Source organism: Pristis pectinata, chromosome 20 (assembly GCF_009764475.1).
Source record: "Pristis pectinata isolate sPriPec2 chromosome 20, sPriPec2.1.pri, whole genome shotgun sequence".
In the NCBI taxonomy this organism is placed as follows: domain Eukaryota; kingdom Metazoa; phylum Chordata; class Chondrichthyes; order Rhinopristiformes; family Pristidae; genus Pristis; species Pristis pectinata.
The window spans coordinates 2571909-2592575 of record NC_067424.1 but is presented as its reverse complement, the minus strand read 5'-3'; the positions used below and the strand labels follow the sequence as shown (position 1 = coordinate 2592575).

At 45.6% G+C, this 20667-nt stretch overlaps 1 protein-coding gene across 1 annotated transcript in view; it reads left to right on the top strand.

Moving 5' to 3' along the window:
* mapkapk2a (MAPK activated protein kinase 2a) overlaps window positions 1-20667 on the top strand; it is a 206568-nt gene that overhangs the window by 170509 nt on the left and 15392 nt on the right. Inside the window, exons 5-7 of the mRNA XM_052034961.1 lie at window positions 3049-3175; window positions 12187-12262; window positions 16304-16428. Coding sequence (XP_051890921.1) covers window positions 3049-3175; window positions 12187-12262; window positions 16304-16428 — 328 coding nt within the window. The remainder of the gene's footprint in view (window positions 1-3048; window positions 3176-12186; window positions 12263-16303; window positions 16429-20667) is intronic.

Sequence of the window (20667 nt, the reverse complement as noted above, 5' to 3'; positions counted from 1 at the left end):
AGAAGATTTACAGGGATGATTCCTGGAATGAAAGGGCTTACATACGAGGAGCATTTGTTGGCTCTTGGACTGTACTCACTGGAGTACAGAAGAATGAGAGGGGACCTCGTAGAAACATTTCGAATGTTGAAAGGACTGGACAGAGTAGATGTGGCTAAGTTGTTTCCCTTGGTGGGTGAGTCCAGGACTAGAGGGCACAGTCTTAGAATTAGAGGGTACCCATTTAGAACAGAAATGAGAAGAAATTCTTTAGCCAGAGGGTCGTGGATTTATGGAATTTGTTGCCACGTACAGCTGTGGAGGCCCGATCATTGGGGGTGTTTAAGGTGGAGATTGATAGGTATCTAATTAGTCAGGGTATCAAGGGATATGGGGAAAAGGCCAGGAATTGGGGCTAGGTGGGAATAGTTTAGCTCATGGTGAGGTAGCAGAGCAGACTCAATGGGCTGAATGGCCTACTTCTGCTCCTTTGTCTTGTCTTGTCTTGTGATCTTGTGCATTGGATCCTCCATACCAGGCGGTGATGCAACCAGTCAGGATGCTCTCCACTGTACATCTGTAGAAATTTGCAAGAGTCTTTGGTGACGTACCGAATCTCCTCAAGCTCCTAACAAAGTAGAGCCACTGGCGTGCCTTCTATGTGATTTGACAAAATGACTGACTTCTACAAGTGCAATTTATTAATCAACCATCTAGTTCTCCATCTTAATAATAAATCAGTTTTATTTCAAACTTTCAATGTTAAGCTAATTTTATACCAGGTTATTGGACAGTTCTGAAACCCCTGTGGAATGAAGAAATTTTGTTCTTTTTCTTTCAAAATTGATTTCAACCTCTGTCACAACTGACCTTGTGTTACACATCAAGTTGCAAGATTCCAGCAATTGTGACACACTTTCTATTAACGGTGAATTTTGGAGCATGTATTTCTACAAGCGAATCAACATTTTGTTTGTGGTCCAATAGTAATGGATGACTTGGTATTTCCTTTATTTATTGAGTCCTGTTGAGAGTATTTCCCATCAATGGATATGAGTGGAGGAGAAAGCTAGTAAATGAAAGGTCCTGTTGCAGGGTCTCGACCCGAAACGTCAGCAATTCCTTTCCCTCCCACAGATGCTGCTTGACTCGCTGAATTCCTCCCGCAGCTTGTTTTTTGTTGGAAATGAAACGCCTGGATCATCAGATGTAAAAAGTAAACATGTCGGTGCAATAGAAGCCAAATAAATTCACGGTAGTGTAGCGGTTAGCGTCATGCTTTACAGCGCCAGCGACCCAGGTTCAATTCCTGCTGCTGTGTGTAAGGAGTTTGTACGTTCCCCCTGTGTCTGCGTGGGTTTCCTCCGGGTGCTCCGGTTTCCTCCCACATTCCAAAGATGTACGGGTTAGGAAGTTGTGGGCGTGATATGTCGGCGCCAGAAGCTTGGCGACACTTGCGGGCTGCCCCCAGAACACTCTACACAAAAGGTGCATTTCACTGTGTTTCGATGTACATGTGACTAATAATGAAATCTTATAAGATCTTATCTTATAATTCATGGCCTTTGTTGCAGAGAGAACTGGGGAACAACAGCAGGGATCTCGCTGCAGTTATCAAGGGCTTTGTTGGAGCCCACACGTGAAGAACAGGATTTGGCTTTCATACTTTCCTTATGGCATAGAAGATGGCCATTCAGCCCATCAAGTGTGTGCTTGCTCTCAGAGAAATAATCCCATCCACCACTTATTTCTCTGTAAACCATTCTCTCTCTCATTCCCATCGACTCCCTCTGATATCCCCACAACTTACCTACACACGAGGGGCAATTTACACCGGCTAGTTAACCCACTAACCCACATGTCTTTGACATGTGGGAGGTAACTCACGTAGTCACGGGGAGAACAAGCAAACAGACAGCACGGGGCTGGATTGTTCAATGTAGTCCAAGGAGGAGCAACTGGACAGTCTTTCTGAATCTCGGACATATTAAGGAACTTTTATCCAGCACTGAGGCGGTTGGCTTTTGGCAGAAGGAAGTTGGAGGTCATCTTCCGGGAAGAAGCAGGTTTGTGCCCAGGTAATGTACAGGGTTAAACATGACCCTTCACCTCCAGACCTTGGGCTGACTCCTGCGCGTGAGGTCCACTTGGGGCGTGGTCTGGGAAACAAACCAGCTTGATTCTGGCATTCTCGGAGGTGGGTGGGAAGGGGGAACTAAAGGATGTTGGTTACAACAGAGGGTGGTGTCCTGTTACCTGGGACTCGGGGTACCCTGTTAAGATGGTAGCTTTAAGGTCAGCTGGCCTCGCCTGGCAGTACTGGATGTTGTCACTGGGAGCTTGAAGAGATCTTCTCCCCCAGCATCCCCTGGGGGCTCTGGTTTGCTCTGGCTGGTGGGTTAATTGTCCACCGTAAGTTATCCCTGGTATAGATCAGTGGCAGGAAAATCAGGGGGAGGGGCAAGGTGGGTGGGGAGCTGATGGGTGTGTGGAAGAGAATGGCTTACAGGGACGTAAGTGGGGGAATAAGACTGATGGGTTGCTCTGGGAGCTGGCATAGACTCGATGGGCTGGATGGCCTCCTCCGTTGGAGGAAAATATGAAAAATACAAGTTGTATATTTAAAAAAAATGCAGTCTTTTCAACTCGGTTCTGATCTGACTTCTGCTGGTGGCTCGTGTGACTAATCTTGATTTATTTCACTGACCCCTCCACTTCTCTCACCTGCCACTGCCGGGGTTCGAGTACACCTGTCCTGTGACTGCCTCTCTATAACCAATCGACGGAGTGTGGTTTAGTGTGACTGGGGAAGTTGATTGTTGTGGGATATTCAAGAGTGTTGCTCATATTTTTGGCCTCTATCTCGCCACAAGTGAAAGTGTTTTGTTTGAACTGTCCAAACACCCACGCCTGGTTGTGCAATATTCACCTCTCTCTGGATTATGAATGGGCCTGTGGTGCTACCTAAACTGTCATTAGCTTCATTCAAACTTCATGCAACAAGAAACCTGGAATTTAAAGTTTTTCTATGGTGTGTTTTTTGTTAAATTAATTTTTTTTCTGTTTCAGCCAGAGAATCTGCTGTATACCTCCAAACGACCCAACGCCATCCTAAAACTAACAGATTTCGGCTTTGCCAAAGAAACAACCAGCTATAATTCATTAGCCACTCCTTGCTACACCCCGTATTATGTGGGTAAGTTACCATCTGACTTCACCAGGCATAAGCTTGTGGTGAAACTCATGTACAACGCAACTTCACTTTTCGAAACAGTTTCGAAAGTCTTGCTGCAGTTACTCATTCAAATGTCTCGTAATTCAGTGAATTACTTGTCATCATTATTTGGCAAATACGTTTTGTTGAACATGTTTTCTGTATCACACAAGGACAGCAAAATTGTCACTGCTAAAATAAACATATGGCACTCTTATTCATCCAGTCAAGTCCAACAGAGAGGAAGTAAGACAGAGTAGATGTTGCAATGCACACCACAAGGTTAGACCTTTGTTTACTGATGGTACGTGGAAATTTGACAACAGATGGGCTACTGTTGTATCGCTTGTCTGTTGAAGCTGTGTAGAGATTTCTAAAAGGTGGGTATTTCTAAAAGGAAGTGGATTCCTAGTTATACATTCTTCATCGCATCTCTCATTAGACCTTTCCTGGGGGATCCATCACTAAGCTAAGGTCAACCGTCCCAAAACCAGTTGTGTGGGGTGGGGGGGCAGGGTGGTGGGAAGGACTAGACATGGATTGATCACGTGGAATAAGATGCATATTTTGCAATGGGCAGATCAACAGAAATAAAATCCTTTGCTGAACAGGAAGATGTAACTTAACAGCTTTAACACAAAACTAGCTGAGCAGAAAATAAACAGATTGGGACACAGTACATGTGAACATAGAACATAGAACAGTACAGCACAGAACAGGCCCTTTGGCCCACAATGTTGTGCCGATATAGCTATTCCCTCCAGAATGCCCATATCCCTCTATCTTCCTCTCATTCATGTGCTCATCCAAGCCCGAGTATACCGCTTTGGATACTGCTAAGGGGGACGACCTATCTGGGCAAGGCAGCAGCAGCCAGACCAGTAGCACTGTGGTTGGCTCTGAGGCTCAGAAGGGAAGGGTGAAGTCAGGCAGGGTGATAGTCATAGGGGATTCGATAGTCAGGGGGACAGACGGGAGATTCTGTGACCGCTGAAGAGACGCCAGGATGGTGTGTTGCCTCCTGGGTGCGAGGGTCCTGGATGTCTCAGAGCAGTTGCAGAATATTCTTAAGGGGGAGGGTGAGCAGCCAGAGGTCATGGTGCATATTGGTACCATTAAAGTACAAACACTTCAAACCATTCATCCCATCACATGTATTATCAGGGATCTGCCTAATACGACATTCCCTGTAAAGAGATGGGAAGGTTAAGAACGTACAAGTTGAGTTAGTCAAGGAGAACCAATGTGGTCAGTACGATCAAAGATGATGAGAGTTGGTACTTGGGGTGGATCTCAGTCCTTCAGATAGTTCTGGCTGATTTAGTTCCCAGTGTATTACTTGGGACAGTGAGGAAGCCCATTGAAATGAGGAAATGAGATTTCTGAAATGTGAACTGGATCCCTTGAAGTTGCTTGCTAGTCAGTCTAAAAGGAAAAGACATGACTGGACTTAGTTATGAATGTCATGATGAATCAGACTGAATGCAATGATTATGTGATGAGCAAGTTAAAGGTCATACTTAGCAAGACAACAGAATGAATCCCAGGAATCCTGATGGGACAGGGGCAAGTTATGGGAAGGTGGGAAGAGATATTGGCATGTGGGACTAATACAATAGAAGGATGCTTTACTAAAGGAATTGGGAAGTTATCCAATGTTCATATTCCATGAGAAACCAAAGCACTGAAAGACAGTGGAAAATTGAGGTTGGAAATTTGAATCAAAAAAGATAGACCATGCAAACTAAAAGAGGAATTTAGAGAACCTTTAGGAGACAGGGTAAGAGCTGGATAGAGAAAAGCACAAAATGATTTAAAAAGCTCAAGAGAGATTGGTGGAGAATTCACTGTCAGTGACAGTGAGATGAACAATGGAGAGAGGGCGTATCAAAGTGCAGGAGAGGGTCAGTAACACCAGAAAATGCTGGAAACACTCAGTGGGCCAAGGCAGCATCTCTGGAGAGGTTGAGGTTTCAGTGGACCATCTGCACGAGGGTCGATATATGTTGGTGATATTTGCCAAGCCCCCAGGTTGGTCTTCAGTAAAGAGACGGAAAGGTGGTGGATTCCTGTGCAGCTGAGAGTGAGGTGTACAATGTTAGAATTTGGAAATTTTGAGTAAACTCATCAGACGTTGGGGTGCAAGTCCATAGCTCCCTGAAAGTGGCAGCACAGGTGGATAGAGAAATGAAAAAGGCATTTGGTCTGCCAGCCTTCATAGGTGGAGGTGTGGAGTATGAGTTGGGATGTCATGTTGCAGCTGTACAAATCTGTAGCTAATGTTCTGTTGCTCAAGAAAGGCTCTAAGAATAAGACGGGAAATTATAGGTCAGAGATCCTGATGTCAGTCGTGGGTAAGTTATTGGTAGGTATTTAAAGGGACAGGACATATAAGTATTTGGATAGGCAGGGCCTGATTAGGGATAGTCGACATGGCTTTGTGCGTGGCAGGTCATGTCTTACCAATCTTATAGAGCTCTTTGAGGAGGTTACCAGGAAGGTTGATGAGGGAAAGGTGGTGGATGGACTTTAGCAAGGTCTTTGACAAAGTCCCACATGGGAGGCTGCTCCAGAAGGCTAAGTCATCGGTGCTGGGTCCGTTGTTGTTTATCATCTATATCAATGACTTAGATGATAATGTGGTAAACTGGATCAGCAAATTTGTGGATGACACCAAGATTGGGGGTGTAGTGGACAGCGAGGAAGGCTATCAAAGCTTGCAGCGTGATCTTGACCAGCCAGGAAAATGGATTGAAAAATGGCAGATGGAATTTAATGCAGACAAGTGTGAGGTGATGCACTTTGGGAGGACAAACGAGGGTAGGACTTACACAGTGAATGGTAGGGCTCTGAGGTGTGCGGTAGAACAAAGCCTTCATAAATCAGGGCAATGAGTACAGGAGTGGAAGTGGTAGATGTGGGTTTAATTGTAACATTTAAGAGAGGTTTGGATAGGTACATGGATGGGAGGGATTTGGAGGGATATGGTCTGGGTGCAGGTAGATGGGACAAGGCAGAAGATCAGGCCGGCATGGACTAGATGGGTCGAAGGCCTGTTTCTGTGCTGTAGTGCTCTATGTAGGTTGTGTAGTCTCAGAATAAAATGGCCAAATCATTGAGTATATTTAAAGCGGAGGTTGATAGGTTCTTGATTAGTAAGGGCATCAAAGGTTACGGGGAGAAGGCAGGAGAATGGGGTTGAAAAAGAAATCAGCCATGATCGAATGGCAGGGCAGACATGATGGGCCGAATGGCCCAATTCTGCTCCTGTACCTTATGGTAGCGACAAAGAGCCTGTTTTCGAACAGGGAACAGCTGTTCAGATTATATGGGAAGGAATATTTTCAGTGTTTTCAGTCGGGTTGACAAAGATACAAATGATGAATAAAGTCACAGTGAAAATACTGAACACAAAGATCAAAATAGTTCAGGGAAGCAAGCTGTCAGGGGCTTTCAGGTAGCTGTGGATGGCAATAGTCTTTGAGCAGGTAATGGGTGGTAACATGATAGGTGTGTGTTTTAGGGGAACCCACGGCAAGGTATAACACAAGAAATGACAATGGTGCATGAACTGAGACGTGGAAGGCCAAGCAGTCTTGACAATTATTTTCCAGGAATAAAAACAAAGAGGGAGTTTTTTCAGAGTGGTTATCAGTGGGTAGTGGTGTCCCACAAGGTTCAATTCTAGAGCAAGCTATGCTCACTTCACAAATGTGGATGCAGATCAAGAGGGAGTGGTGTTGAGTCTGCAAGAAAAATAATCCCTTTGAAGACCAAATAGCGCTGCAAATTGATATTGATAAGACTCGAAAACATGCTGAAACTGCATCTCGTTCTGGCTGTTCGTCATGCACTGCCTGCTTTAGTTATTAATCATCAACATTTTCCTGAAGTATGGTACTTAGACAGTAGAACATAGAGCAGGCCCTTCAGCCCACGATGTTGTACTGAAGCGAATGATGCATGAGTACACTAATCTCTTTCTGCTTGCACATGGTCCAGAGACCTCCATTCTTTGTCTATCCATGTAGTTGATTTAATATTGTCACATGTACCGAGGTACAGTGAAAAACTTTGTTTTGCAGCCATCCATACAGATCATTTCATTACAACAGTGCATTGAGGTAGTACAAGGGAAAACAATAACAGAATGCAGAATATAGTGTTACAGTTACAGAGAAAGTGCAGTGCAGGCAGACAATAGGGTGCAAGGTCACAATGAGGTAGATTGTAAGGTCAAGAGTCCATCCGGTTGTACTAGGGGACCGTTCAATAGTCTTATAACAGCAGGATAGAAGCTGTTCTTGAGCCTGGTGGTACGTGCTTTCAGGCTTTCGTATCTTCTGCCTGATGGGAGAGGGGAGAAGAGAGAATGTCCCGGGTGGGTGCTGTCTTTGATTATGCTGGCTGCTTTGTGGAGGCAGCAAGAAGTATAGATAGAGTCCATGGAGGGGAGCTGGTATCTGTGATGTGCTGAGCTACGTCCACAACTCTCTGCAGTTTCTTGTGGTCATGGGCAGAGCAGTTGCCATACCAAGCTGTGACACATCCGGATAGGATGCTTTCTATGGGGTGCATCCATATCTAAGAGCCTCTTACATGCCTCTATGATACCTGCCCCCACCACCACCCCTGGCAGCGCATTGCAGGCACCCACCACTCTCTGTGTAATAAAAAAACTTGCCCCACACATCTCCTTTGAACTTTCTCCCCTCACCTTAAATGCATGACCACTAGTATTAGACTTTTCAACCCTGGGAAATAGATACCAGCTATCTACCCTATCTATGCCTCTCATAACTTTATAAACTTCTATCAGGTCTCCCCTCAGCCTCCACTGCTCCAGAGAAAACAACCTAAGTTTGTCCAACCTCTTCTCATAGCACATGCCCTCAAATTCAGGCAGCATCCCGGTAAACCTCGACGTTCAATGTTTGTGATTTCTCAGACAATTAAGATCAATGTGGTCATCTTTGTGTGGAGCTACATGTTAAATGAATATTTCTCGTCTGTACTTACCGTGGAGAAGGTAATGGAGACTAAATAATTTAAGGGAAATGAATAGTGATGTTTTGGAACATATCCACATTTGAAAAGATGAGGTGCTGGCGGTCGTAAGGCATATTAAGGTGGATAAATCCCTAGGGGCACTGGCAGAGATATTTGCATCATCTTTAGCCATGGGTGAAGTTCCAGAAGACTGGAGGGTGGCTAATTTTGTGCCTTTATTTAAGAAGGGCTGCAAGGACAAGCCAGGGAACTATAGGCTGGTGAGCCCAGCATCTGCGGTGGGAAGGTTACTGGAGGAGATTCTGAGGGACAGGATCTACCAGCATTTGGAAAGGCAAGGACTGATTAGGGATGGTCAGAATGGGTTTGTGAGTGGGAAATGGCATCTTATGATTTGATCAAGTTTTTTGAAGTAACGAAGAAGATTAACGTGGGAAGGGTGGTAGACGTTGTCTTCATAGATGATGTCCTGCAGTGCAGGCTAGTCTGGAAGGTGAGATCACATGGGATCCAGGGTGAGCTAGCCAATTGGGTATAAAATTGGCTTGGTAGAAGGGGTCAGAGGGAGGTAGTGGAGGGTTGACGTTCAGATTGGAGGCCTGTGGCCAGTGGTGTGCCACAGGGATCGGTGCTGGATCCACTGTTCTTTATCATTTATGTTAACAATTTGGATGGCAATGTTGTTAACGTGGTTAGTAAGTTTGTGGATGACACCAAAGTTGGTGGTGTAGTGAATAGTGAAGGAGGTTTTCCAAGATTACAGCAGGATCTAGATGAAGGTTGTTTAGAGATCATTTGCATGGGGTTCTGGATAGGTTTGTCCCATTGAGTTAAGGTTAGAATTCTAGAGTGAAGGAACCGTGGTTGACAAGAGATGTAGAATATCTTGTCAAGAGGAAGAAAGAAGCTTACCTAAAGTTTAGAAAGCAACGATCAGACAGGGCTCTGGAGAAATCCAAGGTAGCCAGGAGGGAGCTTAAGAATGGACTTAGGAGAGCTGGAAGGGGGCATGAGAAGTCCTTGGCGAGTAGGATTAAGGAAAACCCCAAGGCATTCTACACGTATGTGAAGAATAGGAGGATAACTAGAGTGAGAGTAGAACCGACCAGGGATAAAAGAGGAAACATGCCTGGAGTCGGAAGAGGTAGGGGAGGTCCTTAATGAATATTTTGCTTCAGTATTCACCAGTGAGAGAGACCTTAACGTTTGTGAGGATGGCGTACAACAGGCTGATACGCTAGGGCATGTCGACGTGAAGAAAGGGGATGTGCTGAAACTATTGAGAAACATTAGGATAGATAAGTCACCGGGGCCAGACGGGATATATCCAAGGTTATTACGGGAAGCGAGAGAAGAGATTGCCGTGCCTTTGGCAATGATCTTTGTGTCCTCACTGGCCACCGGAGTAGTGCCAGATGATTGGAGGGTGGCAAATGTTGTTTCTTTGTTCAAGAAAAGGAGTAGGGATAACCTTCAGTCCTGATGAAGAGTCTCGTCCCGAAAAGTCGACTGCCCATTTCCCTCCATAGATGCTGCCTGACCTGCTAAGTTCCTCCAGCTTTTTGTGTGTTGCTCCAGATTTCCAACATCTGCAGAATCTCTTATATCTGGGACTAAGATGCTGTGCACTTGATGCAAACAAATAAAAACCAGCCATTATAATTCATTGGTCGGGCTTGGTTCTGATTGGCCATAATCGGGCTGGATTCTGATTGCTCAGGGTAGAGTTCTGACTTACCATCGACAGGGTGGGGTTCTGATTGCTCAGGGTGGGGTTCTGACTGCTCAGGGTGGGGTTCTGACTTATCATCGACAGGGTGGGGTTCTGACTGCTCAGGGTGAGGTTCTGACATCATCGACAAGGTGGGGTTCTGACTGCTCAGGGTGGGGTTCTGACTTAGCATCGACAGGGTGGGGTTCTGACTTATCGACAGGGTGGGGTTCTGACATCTTTGACAAGGTGGGGTTCTGATTGCTCAGGGGGGATTCTGACTTGCCATCAACAGGGTGGGGTTCTGACTTGCCATTGACAGGGTGGGGTTCTGATTGGTCAGGGTGGGGTTCTGATAGGCCCAGCTGGGGCTCTGATTGGCTGTGGACAGGCTAGGGTTCTGATTGGTTGGAGTTGGGATCTGATTGGTGGGTTCACCTGTCAGTGGTCACGAGGTGGTTTCTAGGAAATTTATTTCTGTTAAACGTTGTCCGTCAGCTGAGTTCAGGGCTTTGTGGTTGTTTCCCATGGTTTATTACAACACACCTGCCCACACCCATATCAAAAGGACTTGCATTTCCAAAACCCTTTCATTGTGACGTGAGGTATCCCAGAAACGTGACAGGGAACCAATAATGTGGTTCAGTCAAATTTGTTGTTTTAAATATCGACTGGTTCACCAGGGAGGGCTCCCTCTGTACCGAGAGACATCACCTATGACAGCGCGGCACTCAAAGTCAAAAAGTCAAAGTCAAGTTTACTGTCACATGCGCAAGTCCAAGTGTGCACAGGTGCAATGAAAAGCTTGCTTGCAGCAGCATCACAGGTACAGAGCGTCATCTGAGCAGCATTCACAAGAAAACATAAATCAAATATAAATTATACACAATTTTTACAAGAAAGAACATAATTAGAACAAAAAAAAACCCCAAAGTTCATTTTTTTGGAAAAAATACAAAAGTTTATTCAACTATTACAATAATCACTACAAAAATACACATTCATAACTACATCAAAACACTATTTACAGCTGCAAGTTAAATGCCGTTAACGTTACTGACAGCACACTGGAGCCCTCGGGGCCCCACCGTTTCCGGAAATCTCCCGTGGACCCCTCTTATACTGCACGATAATCACTACAAAAGCTACATAGATACAAATCTACAGTGAACACACTACGTACGTTGTCAGATTAAAATGCTGTTATTGCTATCTACAATATACTGGATTCCCTGGGGTGCCCCCAAAGTCCATTATGGTGCAAAGTGACGAAAGTGGTCATAGTGTTGCTAAACTCTAGTGATTAAACCAATACAGTTGTGCGGGTTGGTTCAAGAACCGAATGGTTGAAGGGAAGTATCTGTTCCTGAACCTGGTGGTGTGGGACTTCAGGCTTCTGTACCTCCTGTCTGATGGTAGATGCGAGAAGATGGCATGGCTCAGATGGTGGGGATCTTTGATGATGGACGTTGCCTTCTTGAGGCAGCACCTCATGTAGATACTCCCGATGGTGGGGAGAGATGTGCCCGTGACGTATTGGGGTGAGTCCACTACTCTTCGCAGCTTCTTACATTCCTGATGTCCCTCTGTATTGAGGGATGTCACCTCTGACAGTACAGAGCTCGAGGTGAGAGTGACCCCAGCAAATGATAGTAAACTCCCAGCGTTCATTCCATCAGATGTCTGCATCTTGGTCTGAAACACAAGGACGTGAATCCGGACTTTCCCTGAGCACTGTAACCATGTCAACATTCGGGACTAGTTTGGGTTGAACAGAGAGGGGTTGAAGGGATGGGGAAGTGGTTGTGTGAAGGTGAGAGTGTGGAGTGCTGTATGAACTGCTCACAATTCAATGAATTGCTGTTGAGAGTTCTCCCAATTGGTATTGGTATTGGTTTATTATTGTCACTTGTACCGAGGTACAGTGAAAAACTTGTCTTGCATACCGATCGTACAGATCAATTCATTACACAGTGCAGTTACATTGAGTCAGTACAGAGTGCATTGATGTAGTACAGGTAAAAACAATAACAGTACAGAGTAAAGTGTCACAGCTACAGAGAAAGTGCAGTGCAATAAGGTGCAAGGTCACAACAAGGTAGATCGTGAGGTCAGAGTCCATCTCATTGATTAAGGGAAGTGTTCAATAGTCTTATCACAGTGGGGTAGAAGCTATCCTTAAGTCTGGTGGTACGTGCCCTCAGGCTCCTGTATCTTCTACCTGATGGAAGAGGATGAGACAGTGATGTTAAGTATTTCTTTCTCTTTACAGCTCCAGAGGTTCTTGGGCCTGAAAAGTACGACAAATCCTGTGACATGTGGTCCTTGGGTGTCATTATGTACATTCTGTAAGTTCCACATCGAGCTGTCTCCACACAAGTGAACAGGAAGCTCTTGACTGAAAGAGCAAGTCACAGGGAAACTTTGTGTAAAACTTCCATCAATGTGCGGCTGAAACTTGGGCTGTGTGATATTGTGGCACAAATCCTTTAATGTATTCTTAATAAGGTTGTCTCCCCACTGCTTCTGAGAGGCAGTAGTTTCAAGCCCGGGTGCAGGCTGTACTCACACAGAGCAGTGAGTGTGTTGCCACTGAGCTCTGTGAGCTCCCAGCTCTGCTCCCTCCACACTGAGCACTGTCGGGACATTGGTGCCCAGGGCACAGTGTGTTCTCAAACCAGGACTAGTTTGGACAAGTCCAAAGGGCAAGCTGTCCATCCACAAGTGGCCTCTCCAAGAAGGATTGCCCGAGTCAAAAACTTTACTATTGGTGTGGAGACAGCAGAGACTGCAGACACTGGAATCAGGAGCAACAAACAATCTGCTGGGGGAACTCAGCAGGTAGAGCAGCATCTGTAGGGGGAAAGGAATTGTCGACATTGATGCAGGGTATTGACTTGAAACGTCGACAATTCCTTTCCCCCACGGATGATGTTTGACCTGCTGAGTTCCTCCAGCAAATTGTTTGTTGCTTATTATTATGATTTGTGATACAGTTTATATGTTCTTTCCCTTCTCCAGTGGGCTAGAGTTGCTTGTTTTTTAAACCAGAATTGATGAAGATAATCTCTTTCACGGCCTGGGCTGATTCCCCTGGGAGCTGTTTTGATTGAGACTTATGCTGCACCCTTCCAGATCTGAGCAACACCTTCCAACCCTCCCTACAGACCCCACCCGCCAACCCTTTTCTTCTTGGCACTCAGTGCCAGCGTCAGCAGGGGTCAGCCAGCGGTCTTCAGCATTGCACGTGGTGTCATTTCACGTTGTGTCAGGGTCCTCTGCTGGGCTGTCACCCACTCACAGACCAGCAATGTGCGGCTTCCCTGTAAGGCCAGTAGAACAGATCCACTTTCCCTCTCCCAGTGGACACCCCGGGTGTCCGGGTTGACAACCTTCTGTCTGATCAGTTGAAACTTGAGCTTATCCATTGGGACTGCGCATCGCCACCACATGGTGCTTTTGGTGGGATTTCTTTATAGAAAAGGAAGGAGGGGGCTAAACCTCCTGATCCCTTTGCAGGTACATGAACTCCTGTCAGGAATTTGTATTGTGTGAATGTTCCAATACAGAGGAACCTGAGTCCCTAGAAGCCCTTCCACAGAACATAGAACAGTACAGCACAGGAACAGGCCCTTCGGCCCACCATGTTGTGCTGAACTAATTAAGCTAGTGACACCTAGTCCCTTCTGCCTGCACGGTGTCTATATTCCTCCATTCTGTGCACATCCATGTGCCTATCCAAGATACCAAACGCCTCTATCATATTTGTCTCCACCCCCACCCCAGGCAGTGCATTTCAGGCACCCACCACTCTCTGTGTAAAAAAAAATTTGTGCCGCACACCTCTTTTAAACTTTCCCCCTCTTGCCTTAAGTGCATGCCCTTGTATTAGACATTTCGACTCTGGGAAAAAGATACTGGCTGTCTACTCTGTCTATGCCTCTCATAATTTTATAAACTTCTATCAGGTCTCCCCGCAGCCTCTGTCACTCCAGAGAAAACAGCCCAAGCTCTCCTTATAGCACATGCCCTCCAATCCAGGCAGCATCCTGGTGAACCTCTTCTGCACCCTCTCCAAAGCCTCCACATGTAATGGGGCGACCAGAAGTGAATGCAATACTCCAGATGTGGCCTAACCAAAGTTTTATACATTCCTGATTCTTGAACTCAGTGCCTTGATAAATAAAAGCAAGCAGGCCGTACGCCTTCTTTACCACTCTTCCGTCATTGCTAAGGGATATTCAACTCTGTCATTGGTTTGCCTTTGATATTAGGTATCAAAGTGGAAAGTGCTTGAAATATTCAGTAGGTCAGGCAGCATCTGTGGAGAGGAAGAGCAGGCTAACATTTCAGATCAATGACCTTTCATCAGTATCTAGCTCTTGGTTCTGGGTGTTTGACCCAAAAGTGAATTAATGTGAAATTCAGTTCTGTAGTTACATCCAAGAAAGGTGCCAAGTCAAGTCAACCAATCAGAATTTCAATTAAATACACAAGATCTGTGTCATTAACAGATTATTAAATATTTACAGCACCTTAGAATGCACGTATTCCTGGGAATTCATAAATGGGTCGTGCTTTGTGAAACGATCTTCTTGATAGCATTCCATTGCGGGCAGTTTGGCAGTGAAAATCAGTTACTTTTTTCGCACCCCCTGACTTTGAGGTTTTGATTTTGCACTTTAGGCTGATAAGTTCACAGTTGAATCAAAACTTGACAGATAAAGTATGAAAAAGGCAACCGCAAAATTATACCGTCGCCCCTAGGTTACAGGGTCACCCACCTGTGGTGCCCTCTGTGTGTCACCTGCTCCCCCTCCGGGTTATTCCAGATTTTGGTCCAATGCACCCTTGTACTCAAGATGACCAAAATGCAACCTGTTAATCTTTATGTGTTGGCTGAAACAAAGAACAGTCTCGATGTTTGATAACAGCACTTGCCATTTTCTATCAGGAGAAGCAAACTGTCATTGTAATATTTGTGATATTTGACGTGGCAAAATCACAGATGGAAATGCATTGACTGAGAACCTGGTCTCTGTTACTCTCTCTCGTGCAATCATTGGGAATATTGAAACTAAGGCTTGCAATGGTGTAGCACCACCTACAACCCCAGGATGCCCCAAAGGGCTTTACAACCAATGATGCATTACTGAAGTGTATCTACTATTGTAGAAAATGAAATAAAAACACAATATCAAACTGTATGAACAGCAGTGTGATGATTAATAATTAGCTTAATGGTGTTGTTTGAGAGAAAAATTGTGCCATGGGCATAAAATTTTTAGTCTCAGAGTCAGAGAGATGCAGCATAGAAACAGGTCCAGCCCACTGATCCACACCGACTATCATAGACACTAATCCTACATTAATCCCACATTCCCATCAACTTCCCTCAGGTTCTTCAACCCATCTACACTCTAGGGGCAATTTACAGCGGCCAATTAGTGTCTTTGGGACATGGGAAAAACCAGAGCACCCAGAGGAAACCCACGTGGTCACAGGGAGAAGGTGTAAACTCCACACAGTTAGCACTGGAGGACAGGACTAAACCTGGGTCTCTGACACTGTGAGGCAGCTCTCTACGCGCTACGCCAGTGTGCCGCACTTACTGAGCTAGTGCATGCAATCTTTTACCTCCACAGAGAAGTTGATGGGAATGTGGGATTAATGTAGGATTAGTGTCTATGATAGTCGGTGTGGATCAGTGGGCTGGACCTGTTTCTATGCTGCATCTCTCTGACTCTGAGACTAAAAGTTTTATGCCCATGGCACAATTTTTCACTCAAACAACACCATTAAGCTAATGATCTGGGTTAACACCCATTTGAAGAGTAAACTATTCCCTTGGTACTGAACTGAAGCATCATTCTCTAGTTTTTTTTATTTACAGAGTGGTAACAGGCCCTTCTGGCCCAACGAGTCCGTGCCGCCCATTTTAAACCCAAATTAACCTACCCGTACGTCTTTGGAATGTGGGAGGAAACCGGAGCACCAGGAGGAATCCCACGCGGACACGGGGAGAACATACAAACTCCTTACAGATTGGAGCTAGAATCTCTGTGTGTTCACTGAGAATTGACCAACACACAATGCATCAACATTGATACAAATATATGATCAATATAACCAGCAATCATGCCTGATTCTAGACCAGTCATGCCACCTATAGATGCTGTTAACCCCTTTCATTATAAGAATACTTTCTAAATTAGCACTTCTTGAAACAAAGTAATAGTTATACTGAAACTGATGGCATCAAATAGAGTTTTAGATGCCTTACTGACAGCCTAAGATGATCTTTGGTTCTGTTATGTTTTAACCCATTAACTGTTGGTTGGTGAGCACTGTATCCATAACAACCTTTCTCTCTGTTGATACACCCTCAGATTGTGTGGCTATCCTCCATTTTACTCCAACCATGGGCTGGCCATCTCTCCTGGAATGAAGAGACGAATCCGAATGGGACAGTATGAATTCCCAAATCCGGAGTGGTCGGAAGTTTCAGAGGAAGGTAGTCTAGTTCCCATAAACTGCTTTGCTGTACCTGGCATTTTACAATTTTACCTAATGCCAGACGAGATATATCCAAAGTTATTAGAGGAAGCAAGGGAAGAGATTGCTGCGCCTTTGGCGATGATCTTTGCGTTCTCACTGGCCACAGGAGTAGTGCCAGATGATTGGTGGGTGGCAAATGTTGTTCCTTGCTTTAAGAAAGGAAGTAGGGATAACCCTGGGAATTACAGGCAAGTGAGTCTTACTTCAGCGGAGGGCGAATTACAGGAGAAGATTTGGGAGACAGGATTTATGGGCACTTAGAGAAGCTTAGGCTGATTAGGGACAGTCGGCATGGCTTTGTGAGGGGCAGGTTGTGCCTCACGAGCCGGATTGAATTCTTTGAGGATGTGACAAAGCACATTGATGAAGGTAGAGCAGTGGATGTGGTGTACGTGGATTTTAGTAAGGCGTTTGATAAGGTTCCTCATGGAAGCTCATTCAGAAAGTCAAGAGGCACGGGATCCAGGGAAACTTGGCTGTGTGGATTCAGAATTGGCTCGCCCATAGAAGGTAGATGGAACGTATTCTGCCTGGAGGTCGGTGACCAGTGCTGTTCCGCAGGGATCTGTTCTGGGACCCCTGCTCTTTGCTATTTTTATAAATTACTTGGATGAGGATGTGGAAGGGTTGGTTAGTAAGTTTGCTGATGACACAAAGGTTGGTGTTGTGGGTAGTGTAGAATGTTGCTGTAGGTTACAACAGGACATTGCCAGGATGCAGAGCTGAGCTGAGAAGTGACAGACGGAGTTCAACCCAGAAAAGTGTGAAGTGATACACTTTGGAAGATTGAATTTGAAGGCAGAATATAAGGTTAAAGGCAGGACTCTTAGTAGTGTGGAGGAACAGAGGGATCTTGGGGTCCACATCCAGAGATCCCTCAAGGTTTTCGCGCAGGTCGATAGGGTTGTTAAGAAGGCATATGTTGTGTTGGCCTTCGTTAGTCGGGAGATTGAGTTCAAGAGCCACGAGGTAATGTTGCAGCTCTATAGGACTCTGATTAGACCACACTTGGAGTATTGTGTTCAGTTCTGGTCACCTCATTATAGGAAGGATGTGGAAGCTTTAGAGAGGGTGCAGAGGAGATTTACCAGGACACTGCCTGGATTGGAGAGCATGTCTTATGAGGATAGGTTGAGCTAGGTATTTTCTCTTTGGAGAGAAGGAGGGTGAGAGGTGACTTGGTAGAGGTGTAAAAGATGATAAGAGGCATAGATCGAGTGGACAGTCAAAGATTTTTTCCCAGGGCGAAAATGGCTAACATGAGGGGGCATAATTTTAAGATGATTGGAGGAAGGTATAAGGGGGATGTCAGGGGTAAGTTTTTTACATAGAGAGTGGTGGGTGTGTGGAACGCACTGCTGGCAGAGGTGGTGGGGGCAGATACACTGGGGACATTTAAGAGACTCTTAGATAGCCACATCATTGATAGAAAAATGGAGGCCTATGTGGGAGGGAAGGGTTAGAGCAGGATAAAATGTTGGCACAACATTGTGGGCCGAAGGGCCTGTACATGTTCAATGTATAACTCTCTGTATTCCCCATATCTCTCACTTGTGCCATGATCAAGTAGTCTTGTGGTACCTCTGTACATAACCGCATAAAACATTTGCATCTTATTATAGATATCTATTGCATCACAATGCTTCACTTTTGGACCGCAGTATTTAGACAGTCCACCGATGTGACAATGAATCAGATTGGAAGAATGTTGGACATCTTCCTATTCTGTTCACTGTGGATAATGTTGTTTTAAGAAGACCACTATCATCCCGGTACCGAAGAAAAGCAAGGTAACATGCCTCAATGACTACCGACCAGTGGCTCTGACATCCATCATCATGGTGCTTTGAGAGGCTGGTCATGGCACACATCAACTCCAGCCTCCCAGACAATCTCGACCCACTGCAATTCGCCTATCACCGAAACAGGTCTACAGAGGACGCCATCTCCCTGGCCCTACACTCAGCTCTGGAGCATCTGGACAGTAAAGGCACTTACATTAGACTATTGTTTATTGACTACAGCTCCAGCTTCAATACAATAATCCCAAGCAAACTTGTCACCAAACTCCAAGACCTGGGACTCAACACCTCCCTCTACAACTGGATCCTTGACTTTCTAACCAACAGACCGCAATCAGTGAGGATAGGCAGCAATACCTCCAGCACGATTACTCTCAACACTGGTGCCCCACAAGGCTGCGTCCTCAGCCCTCTACTCTACTCCCTATATGCTCATGACTGTGTGGCCAGATTCTGCTCTAACTCTATCTACAAGTTTGCAGATGATACCACCGTTATAGGCCATATCTCAAACAGCGATGAGTTGGAGTACAGGAAGGAGATAGAGAGCTTAGTGGAATGGTGTCATGAGAGCAACCTTTCCCTCAATGTCAACAAAACAAAAGAGCTGGTCATTGACTTCAGGAAAGGGGGCGGTGTACATGTACCTGTCTACATCAATGGTGCTGAGGTCGAGAGGGTTGAGAGCTTCAAGTTCCTGGGAGTGAACATCACCAACAGCCTGTCCTGGTCAAATCACATAGATGCCACGGCCAAGAAAGCTCACCAGCACCTCTACTTCCTCAGGAGGCTAAAGAAATTCAGTTTGTCCCCTTTGACTCTCACCAACTTTTATCGATGCACCATAGAAAGCATCCTATCTGGATGCATCACGGCTTGGTACGGCAACTGCTCTGCCCAGGACCGCAAGAAACCGCAGAGAGTTGTGGACACAGCCCAGCACATCATGGAAACCAGCCTCCCTTCCTTGTCTTTACCTCTCATTGTCTTGGTGAAGCAGCCAGCATAATCGAAGACACCACCCACCCGGGTCATTCTCCCTTCTCTCCTCTTCCATCAGGTAGAAGATACAGGAGCCTGAGGGCACGTACCACCAGACTTAAGGACAACTTCTACCCCACTGTGATAAGACTATTGAACGGTTCCCTTATACAAGAAGATGGACTCTGACCTCATGATCTACCTTGTTGTGACCTTGCACCTTATTGCACTGCACTTTCTCTGTAGCTGTGACACTTTACTCTGTACTGTTATTGTTTTTACCTGTACTACATCAATGCACTCTATACTAACGCAATGTAACTGCGCTGTGTAATGAATTGACCTGTACGATCGGTATGCAAGACAAGTTTTTCCACTGTTCCTCGGTACAAGTGACAATAATAAACCAATACCAATACCCTGAACAGATGCATCATTGTTGACCATAAGGAGAACTTCCTTGCTGGCAGTACCATGCTTCTGGGGTCCTTACATGGCCCATCTCATCAGGCAGCATGCATTACCTCCTATACGTAAGGTGTGTACACTGTAAGGTGGGGATGAGGACCTCCTCTCCATCCTTGACCTCTGATTTCTCTCTGAGCTCCTGGAGTGTTGCTCAGTGTAGCTACAACAAATCTGGGCTGTCAGGAATCTGGTGGACAATTCCATTGGGGATCTCAAACCGATGTTTATGGTTCCACAGGAAAGCTCAGACCTTCAACAATGAGAGGACCAGCAACAATGGAGACAGGTAGCAGAGACACCAGGGAAGAGAAGGCTACAGGCCAAACGTGGTAAACGGGATTAATATAGATAATTACAATTAAAGAAACCGCAGATGCTGGAATCTGGAGCAATACACAAGATGCTGGAGGAACTCAGCGGGTCAGGCAGCATCTATGGAGGGAAATGGACAGTCGGCATTTCAGATCGAGACCCTTCATCTGGACAATGGTCAGCAAGGACATGGTGGGCTGAAGGGCCTGCTTCTGCGCTGTATGACCCTATAACTTATGGCTGATGATCACAGGGAGGTCCCCTCTTGGCAAATGGTGCAGGTTGATCTAGGTTTCTGGAGATTCTCTTGGAGACTCACTCCTCAAGATTCAAGTCCAGACAGGGAGATTTTCCAGAGTGGAATTAAAGGGATTTGCACACAACAGCAGCCATCTGTACATTTGCCCAGGGTCACAATAGGTCAGTGTCCCAAGGCCACCTGTTCCTTCAGCTCAGGAAGACTTGTTTCAAATGTGCCTGAAAACCTTTAACTGGTAATAGGTTTATTATTGTCAACCAATATTCTTCAATAATAACCAATACTCTTTAAGTTGTGGTGCCTCAAGAAGGCACATCATCACTAAGCACCATCACCACCCAGGACATGCCCTCTTCACGTTACTACTTTCGGG